At 41.2% G+C, this 9,512-nt stretch overlaps 1 protein-coding gene across 2 annotated transcripts; it reads left to right on the plus strand.

The window, feature by feature from the left end:
- The first annotated feature begins 3,392 nt into the window (after positions 1-3,392).
- On the plus strand, positions 3,393-8,794 carry LOC109632288 (homeobox protein OTX2-like). Of its 2 annotated transcripts, XM_069515450.1 has the most exons (4): positions 3,393-3,516; positions 6,231-6,423; positions 6,673-6,824; positions 7,356-8,794. In XM_069515450.1, exons 2-4 carry the CDS (start codon positions 6,327-6,329, stop codon positions 7,974-7,976), a joined length of 870 nt encoding a protein of 289 aa, XP_069371551.1. In that variant the 5' UTR covers positions 3,393-3,516; positions 6,231-6,326; the 3' UTR covers positions 7,977-8,794. The 2 variants fall into 2 exon arrangements, with proteins under 2 accessions (XP_069371551.1, XP_019947057.1); XM_020091498.2 differs by lacking the exon at positions 3,393-3,516 and having other exon boundaries at positions 6,017-6,423.
- The last annotated feature ends 718 nt before the right edge of the window (positions 8,795-9,512 follow it).

Consider the following 9,512-nt stretch of genomic DNA (forward strand, 5'->3'; position numbering starts at 1 on the left):
AAGAGAAAATGTTGTGGCTATTGTTAAACTCAAATTCTTTACTCAAAATCACATGGAAACTGAGGCACCTAGGAAAAGAATCTTACTCAGGGAAAAAGAATAAAAACAATACATGGTAGATGTGAGTATTGCATTTTTGTGTGGTTTGTTGTAACATTGGGAAAGGCAGGTTAATGGCATCTTCCTGGTAAAGTGAACATGAGCTTCTCCTGATTCCTGTCGGTCCAATCCCTGTCCACCTTTATCCACCTGTGTGCACCTCAGCCACATTAGCTCAATATTGCAATCAAAAGAATAGCACCAACAAAACGTGTCTCTCAGCAGAACAGATGTCAAATCAGCATTTAATAAAACAAATCCAGTTATTTTAATGGAATCAGTGCAATCATTGGATTTATATCTGAGGGCAAAGTAAATCCACTTTAAACTTCTGCTTTAACATGGCGATGTTTGACATATGGTTTGGCTCCAATGAGAAATAGCCATCGTGAGTGGTAAATGACACAACTGGGCTATCTGCAGTCAATCCATGTAATCTCTTTATTTGGTCTTTCTGGAAAAATGAAGCCTGCTCCTGGGCTTTCCATTTTACATCTTATAACAAAGCCCCATCAACTAGAGACCTTTCCATAAGAAATTTGTGATTTTAGACATAATAATAATAATAAAAGTACAGCTCAAGTCACTTTAATAGAATGTATCACTTAAATGAAATAAGGCGTCTTACTGCTAACTTTGCCTCTGTTGTTTTCCTCATGAGACACCTGCTCACAGACTCCTCTGATAATTACCCAGTAGTTTATTATCCACCGACGCTCACTCTGGTCTCTTATAGCATCATCAATACATATTGCTTCTTGCTCTGTGCCTATCAATAAATCTATCAATGTGAGGTTTTACAGTGCAGATGGCAAAAACACAATCATATGTCCAATAGAGCTCCATACGAGCGTGTGTGTGTGTGTGTGTGTAACAGATGGGGTTGGTTGAGTGGGCCAAGTCATTGATTTGACCTTGAAGTGAACAGATGAAGTGAACAGAATTGAGGATCAGGAAAAAACTAGAAATAGCTTAATGGTTTGGTTTTTCAAAGTTGATACAAAGCCTTTCAGAAATGTAATGAACCAATTTAATGAGGATTTCTGGTTAATTTAAGTGCATAGCAGGTTTTGTTTAGCTATTATTGATTATTGATTTGCTATTTGCAGTTTTTTAACATACGGAATTGTGAAGTTGGGTCAAAGGAGATCCAAGTTCTACCCTAACCAATTGCAATAATAAATCAAATTTTTATCTGAAATGATAAAAAACAGACAGAAACATAGGTAGGCAGGGCAGGGCAGACAGTTGGGTGTTTGGATGGATGGGTGGGTAGGTAGATAGGGAGGTAGGTATACGGATAGATTTTTAGCACAATATCCAATAGACTGAACTTATTCTTACCATTCATGGTGTGTGTGACCATACAACCAGTCATAACCAGTATTTTCACATGAACCAGTCCTGTCAGAAGTAAACAGAAGGATATAGAGGAGGCAGCACATCACACGTTCCTCCAGTATAATCCACCACACTGTGAGAAAGCAGCATTTACAGTCCCACGATTCCCAGCCTTCAGTTCCTCTCCCTCTAACAGCGGGAGAAACCGTGACTTCGTCAATTGGCCCGGAGACAGGGGGAGGGCATATTGCCACAGACATTAACAAACGACTTCACCTTCTTTACAACCGCAGCCCCGTTTAGCTGAAAACGCTCCCCAGGGCTATTAGATATTTTCTGATGAATTATATATCAGAGACGCAGATGAAAGGCCTCAGCGTGAGCCAGGAACATTGCTGTGGGACGACAAGGCCACCAGATACTTAAGCGCTGTTGGGCTGTTTGTTTTTGTACGATCACCGAGGGGAAAAATGGGAAAAGTCCAGTAAAAATACAGGAACAGTTTTATTTTTATTCATTTTTCTTTCTGGTTTTCAAAACTCTTTCAGTCCACTAACAAACAAAAAGTAGCTCCTTACCTTATTGATGAAAAAGCAAAACATGTCACGTCATAATACACAATGAGGTGTCCACATAAATACAGTAAATGATTTGCTATAGTCAGTATTGATTTCAGGCTAACGGCCCACGCAGCCTCACAGTCTGTTCATCATGTAGGCTCCTAATTAGTTCTCTAACCTGCTGCTTGCTCTGCAGCATCAACCTCCTCCACTCAGCGATCACTGCTGACGACAGAGATTTGACTAAATGGTATGAAACCGATTTGGAAATAAGAGAGAAATCCACTTTGAATTAGGATTAGACTCCGGCTCTGCAGTTCAGCGGAAAGAGCAGGAGCAGAATTAGCTCCATTGCTAATCCAGCACAGACATTTTATTTAATCCCAAAATGGAAGTGGACACAGATTGAGCTTGTGTGAAACAGGGCGAGAGGTAAATCTAAATAAAAGTAAATACTTTTCTTGTGTGCGTCATGGTGTATCTCAGACATTTTGATCAACTCCACATATAATTGTGGTGTTGGTGTTGGCGGGGGGTCCACAGTGGAAGGGGGGGTGGCCCTGTTTTTTTTCTTCTTAAATCTGCTTTACAGGGTTACACAGAATCAAAGCGTGACAGACCCCAGAGAAGTTACTGCTTCAGAACACTACTTCAATTTTTGCTTGCTCAGCTTAATCTAAGAAAACCAACGGTGTATAGCCTGCAGCTTAACATCCACTGAATCTATGTGTAATGTTTAAATCAGAATATAAACCCAGGCCTATTGGTCTACTTTATTACCAAATGAATGAATGACTGAATAGATACATAAATAAATTCAATTCAATTTCTATAGCGCCAAATCATAATAGACATTATCTAAAGGCACTTGGGTCGAGACCTTAAAAATCATAGATAAACCGTTTCCCACAATGATCAAGCACTTTGGCGACTTTGGAGAAATACAACTCAATAAGTAATATGTCGAATGAAATGAAAAAATATAAAAATGCTTTGATCATCATCCACATACTTGGCTGCTGCAACACATCTGTACTTGGTCTGTAAAAAAAACAGACATATATACGTTTGGTCTGCTGCTGAGAATCAAGTAAAATAAGATTAAATGTATGAATTTATTATTACTGCTGAGAATAATGTCTTATACATATTTACTTTATGGTTGAATGATACAACGTGTGCAATAATCCATAATCAGAGATGCTGTGGTGCCGATGCTGGCACCACCAGGCCTCTCTCTTCCAGCTGCTGCATCCTCTCACACATCTGCACATCATCACATCTTCTCTCCTTTACACTGGATGCTATAAATCTTTTCCCTCCCTCCCTCCTTCCCTCCCTCCCCCAATTCCACTCTCTCTCTCTCTCCACATAAATACCCAGCATCTCTTAGAATTATCCACATCCAACAAGCTCCCACCCGGAGGAGAATATAATCACAGCAGCTTCATAAAAAACCACTCTGCTGCACCAGAGAGAGGCGTTTAGGAAATAAAGGCCTTTTCAAACAACTGAAGTAAGTGACTTGTTTCTCTTTTGCTGTTCACATTTTGTATATTGGGAAACAGTTTGTCACCTAATTGCTGATGAGAGGCAGACAGAGGAGCAGCCTATAGGCAGATAATTGGGGAGGTGTGTTTAAAAAGCAAACTTTTCTGCCTCTGTGGGCCGGGGTCCTCTGGGCCGGGGGGGGGGGCAGTCAAGCGAGTAATGGCAGAACAGTGGTATAGTCACTAACTTCACATAATAGGTGGTCTACAGCCTATATACACTGTAACTGCTGGCTGTTTGACTCTGGATGCACTCAGCATGTTAGAGGTGGTGGGGGAAGTCAAGTTAAATTGAATGTAAATAAGTCATATATTATAATTGTATATAAGTTGAATAAAATAAGCTTTAGAAATCACCTCATTATTTTTATATATATTTTTATTTTCATATTATTCGATTCCATTTTGCCTTTGCTGTGATTTGCTCATATATTTGAAAAATATGTATAAAAAATGATGATTAAATAAAATAATATATAATGATATAAAACGTATAATAATAATATATAATGATATAAAACGTATAATAATAATAATAATACCAATAATAATAGTACCAATAATAATAATGATAGGCTCATCATTAGTGTGTCAGTTTGGGAAAGTGAGTTGCAGGGTTGGTTAGGTTGTGTTGGGGCTGGGGGGTTATTATAGTGGGGTGGGGGTCCCGGTTGTCTGGCAGTCAGCTGGTCTCATATATACAATGCCAGTCTTTGTTTTATTTTCCTGACGCAGAAAATTAAGGAGGCCTGAATGCGGAGTCGAGGCTGGCGTCCTGTAATCAGGCCAGCGCGTGCCGTCCGGATTATCTCGTTAATTTCTTACAGAAAAAAAGAAGAAGAAAAAAAAAATCTCATGTAGCCAATAATAATAATTACCGAGGAGGCAGCAGGGTATTTATTATTGAACGGATGTGGAGCAAGCGGTGGCCCGGGGAGGAGAAAAGTGACAGATTGAGTGGAGCAGTGTCCGTTATTGGCTCCATATAATAATCATCTTCATTAAAAAGAAGCACCCTGGGGTCCTGGGAACTTTATTCTACAGGTAGGCGTCAGTGCACAAACGTTGCCAGAGGCCTCAAACAAAACATGGAGACTAATTAGCTGTTGATAAAAAAAAACATTTATCAAAATATAATTTGAAAGATATTAGGTCCTGTTAAACAATATGCTTTGTGTGTAATATTAAATAGTTATTTGTCTTGTGGGTGTGTGCCTAACTTCAATATTTTTGAATTATTTAAAATTACATTACGATTCCAGTAGCCTAATTGTCGAAGGTTTAGCTAATAAAACCCAATATACCAATACATTCATAATGTACAAATGAGAGAATTGAATATCCTCATATTGTCCCATAATATAGAATAATAACAAACTTTATTTATAGAGCACTTATCAAAATCTAAGCCACAAAGCGCTTTTTACGCAGGCTTCTACATAGCAAACTACATAGGTTTAATTTACTGAAAAAACCCTTATATAATATTTCTGTAGGAATTACCTATTGCTACGTATCCTTGTAAATGTCATTTATGTTTTTCAAAATAAGTGTTTTTTGTTTCCTCTGGTGTTGTTGTCTCTGTAAAAGTTTAAATTGTTGCTGTGGTATTTTAAACAAGACATTAATTCAGCTATTTTATATAAAACTGTCGCTTAACCAATACAAATTGAGTTAAATTTGTATTTTTCCTTAATTATGAGAGTGAAACGAACGTTTTATTTCCCTTGTAAAACTTTTTTTAATCGTTGTTGTTTTTCTAAAAGCTGGAGACAAATGTAGTGGCCCATCTCCCTGTTTGTTTAGATTAAGATTAAGTGCTCCTCTCTAATCAACACTTTTCGATAGTCTCACCTTCCAAATCTAATTATCGGGAGCAATTCATTAGTGAAGGACGGGGATTCGCCCTGAGGAGTGTCATAATACGTCAGTGCTATCGCCTTGACTTTTTTGGGGAGAGGGGGAGAGAACATCTCCATGTTTCTAATTATTTGCTAAAGTTGTCCTTCTTATTTTAATGTGGTTACATTTGAATGTACATGGGTTTTAGTGGAAACCAACAATGGGGCCTGCAGATATAGAAATGAAGATGCTCGGCTGTGTTTGAATGAGCGCTCAGTTTGCAGTATTGGCTCCTTTGTTTGCTCCCTGCAGTCTTTTGTTATCAGCATTACTTATCCGTCAACAGTGGGCTTTGTTTCTGCAAATGGCCCCCCAATCAGCTGTCTATTTAGCTTCGCCTAACCTGTGGGTATATGTTAATTGAGGGCCCGGTTGGGGCCCCAGCGAGTGTGCGCATTTTTTAACGACAATGTTTTGTTTTGGTGGCAGCAGCAACTAGAGGAGAGAGAGGGGTGTGTTTGAGGAGGGGGGTAACAGGGATGGGCGGGGTTATAGTAGCAGTTAGTGTGTGTTTGGAAGGGGGGGGGGGGTGATGGCGTAAACGCTTGTCAGCCAGACAGCATCGTGAGTCCAGCAGGGGACAGCTGGGGGTCTCCACTCGGCTTTAAGAGCCCGCAGAGCCCGAGGACGCCCACTTCTGTGCGACCCAACGCTGTGCGTAAAAGGCTGTGCGTAAAAACGCAGCGGACACGAGAGAGAAATCCAAACATCCTTCAAGCAAGAGACGATTTAACACGAGTTTTTTCCAACCTCATCTTGTTTTGTGTCTCGGCTTCAGGTCGTGAAACACCAAAAACCGGAGACTCGCGAGGATTAAAAGACGTTTTTTATAAATTTCTTCTCACCGGAGCCTCCTCACAGAACAGCCGCCAGCATGATGTCCTATCTGAAGCAGCCGCCGTACACAGTGAACGGACTGAGCTTATCTACCTCAGGAGTGGACCTGCTGCATCCATCTGTGGGATACCACGGTAAGGGACTAAACGAAAATAGATTCTGGATCATGAATGTGTTAAATTGACGATGGACACATAATTTAACTGAATCATAAAACCTCGTTAAAACTTTTCGAGTCTTCATTTTCATTATTCACATTGTGTCAGATATTTGAGATAATCACTGACAATAGTTTTTCTATTCGAAATTCGCTGCCCCTAAAGTGTTATTTCGTTCCCCGTATTTCTGTATCACTGATTTCCTATTTTTCGTTTTCTTCCCAGGCACCCCTCGCAAACAGAGGCGGGAGAGGACGACCTTCACCCGGGCACAGCTCGACGTGCTGGAGAACCTGTTCGGCAAGACCCGGTACCCTGACATCTTCATGAGGGAGGAGGTGGCCTTAAAGATCAACCTGCCCGAGTCCAGAGTGCAGGTGAGAAATTTCAGACACACACATACACACACATTGCCATCTACTTCAAAGTGTCCCCTTCAGTCACTTATTGAGAAGACTTTGGTTCATTTAATGTAATTGATTGATTTTTAATTGATTGAACTGTTGTTTGATTAGCTCACTTTTTGAGTGACCAACTTTTGTATATTTCAGGGATCAATATCAAATTCTATGCAGCCCATATTCACAAATCACAATTTCCCATAGGTTATATAATTTATACAAAGATAAACCATAAAGCCTGCAAGACTTCAAGACTTTAAGACTTTAAGACTTTTAAAACTATGAATATAATTGCTAATTTGTTCAAAAATAAATATAGTCGTATAAGATGTTAGCCTACAATTAAATATTCGATTTGAGTTCCTGATCGCTTTAATATTTAAATTATCTATTTACAGTAACATTACAGGGGCTGTGGACTATGTCTTCAATTCTGAGAACAGTAAAAAATGAATATGTTTTTCTAAAACGGGATTAAACTAAGTCTATCGCCATTTTTCTTTTTAGGTTTGGTTCAAGAACCGACGGGCCAAGCATCGCCAGCAGGCCCAGCAGACCCAGAGTGGAGTGCAGAACAAAGCAGTGAGCAGGCCGGTGAAGAAGAAGTGCTCCCCGCTCCGAGAGCCCAGCTCCGAGAGCGGAGCCAGTGGCCAGTTTACGCCGCCCTCCAGCACCTCCCTCCCGGCTGTGAGCAGCAGCGCGGCGCCGGTGTCTATCTGGAGCCCGGCCTCCATTTCCCCGCTCTCCGACCCACTCTCCACCTCCTCCTCCTCCTGCATGCAGCGCTCCTACCCCATGACCTACACGCAGGCGTCGGGCTACAACCAGGGCTACACGGGCTCCTCGTCCTACTTCACCGGCATGGACTGCGGCTCCTACCTGTCGCCTATGCACCACCAGCTCTCGGGTGCCGCCATGAGCCCCATGGGCAGCAACGGCGCGTCCAGCCACCTGAGCCCGGCCTCCTCCCTCTCCTCGTCGGCGTACGGAGCGGCGGGCCTCGGCTTCAGCGGCGCCGCGGACTGCCTGGACTATAAGGACCAGACAGCTTCCTCGTGGAAGCTCAATTTCAACACGGACTGTTTGGATTACAAAGACCAGGCAGCGTGGAAGTTTCAGGTGTTGTGAGAGGACAAAAGTAAAGGGACATTTTTTCCATAAACTGCAGACTTCACATGTAACAAAGCCCCAAGTTTGGGAAGCAGCAAAGGCCCTAACTTCTACCTCGAGCAGGGCTGCCAGCCGGTTGTCTCACTTGTTGGGTTTAACTTATTGAACATTCAGACTGACTTCTCCCCAACTTTGATCAAGGACACGGAACAAATTTGTTGACCAGAAGGGAAAAAAAAGATCAAGAGAGCAAAAAAAGATCCAAGCCTAAGTTGGCTGAGTTTGAGGAATAGGTCAGGTTTTCTTCTAAGCTCCTTAAAGACTCCCCTCTCTTGTCTTTTTATTTCGTTGGCACGCTGAAGGGCCCCTTTGATCAAAGCGATGTGCATGAGTGTGTGTGTTGTAGAGAGAGAGAGTGTGTGTGTTGTAGAGAGAGTGTGTGAGGGCAGCTCTGACATGAACCTGGATGCACTATTTAATTTATGAGAAATATGTTTAAGACTAGTTATAAGAGACAATCAGTGCGTGTGCTCATAAATGTCCCTAATGTGTTTATGAATTATTAACTTCTCCCTTGTGTTAGTTTTTTTTAAATAAATTGTGATTCCTTGTACCTGTATGCAATTTTGCTTTGTGCGTAAAACATGCACCACGAACCCAGCTGTGAATTAGATCATTTTATTCCCATGTCTCCTGCAGTGTTCGCCTTTCAAAGATTATACAATATGATGCGGACATATTTAGTCTATAAGGCAGCAGCGAGCATGTTCCATGTGAGCTGTGCAGTGAGGAGGCCACAAACACACTAAACAACAATAAAAACCACTTGAACTTGATCCAACTCGTGCGTAAAATCAATCCACATCTTCTTTGTTTATTCCTGTTTCTGTTTCACACACACATATATATGTCAACAGAGCCATAAAGGATGGAAGCCCACTTTTATTTACTCTCAGGTTAGATTTCACAGCAGCACAAACCATCGTGACCCACATTAAAAGTGCATATTGTACCATATTAGACGCTTTGCAGTAAAAAGGTCGATTACTTGACTTGCACCACCACCACTTCACTGCTACGGCAAAGGTCCGTGGATTCCTTGCAACGACTGGGGGGTGGTGTGAATGTTGAAGGGGGAGAGCTATGTTAATCCCGTCTCATAAAGAGGATAATCCAACATTTTTTATTGACGGGCTGCACCGTTCGGCCAATTCACACACGGAGGAAAATGTGAAAATGAGCTCTGGGTGTTCAGAGTCCAGCGGCAAACAGGAGCTGAAAAGACACGTTAGACACAAAAACGAAACAGCTCAGAAGTTAAGACTTCACAGAGAATATCTGCAGAGGTCCATGTGCTGCATGTGGGTAAATAAATCATCATCATAGGAAATAACACTATTATGTGAAAAAACATTAGTAAATTAGAAACTTTTTTAAAGACAACATACATTTGACACGGGCTATTGGATCATTCAATTATAATATCATTAATATTCTTATCATATCAGCAATCATTTGCTTTCACTGTCATCAGTCGTGTCTGGCACATGTGGA

This window comes from Paralichthys olivaceus, chromosome 19 (assembly GCF_024713975.1).
Source record: "Paralichthys olivaceus isolate ysfri-2021 chromosome 19, ASM2471397v2, whole genome shotgun sequence".
NCBI classification, from domain to species: Eukaryota; Metazoa; Chordata; class Actinopteri; order Pleuronectiformes; family Paralichthyidae; genus Paralichthys; species Paralichthys olivaceus.

Bases quoted from the DNA above. Each gene is read 5' to 3' on its own strand.
- LOC109632288 (XM_069515450.1), top strand. From the start codon at position 6,327: ATGATGTCCTATCTGAAGCAGCCGCCGTACACAGTGAACGGACTGAGC. The intron at 6,424-6,672 runs GTAAGGGACTAA...TTTTCTTCCCAG, and splicing joins TCCATCTGTGGGATACCACG to GCACCCCTCGCAAACAGAGG. The intron at 6,825-7,355 runs GTGAGAAATTTC...TTTTCTTTTTAG, and splicing joins TGCCCGAGTCCAGAGTGCAG to GTTTGGTTCAAGAACCGACG.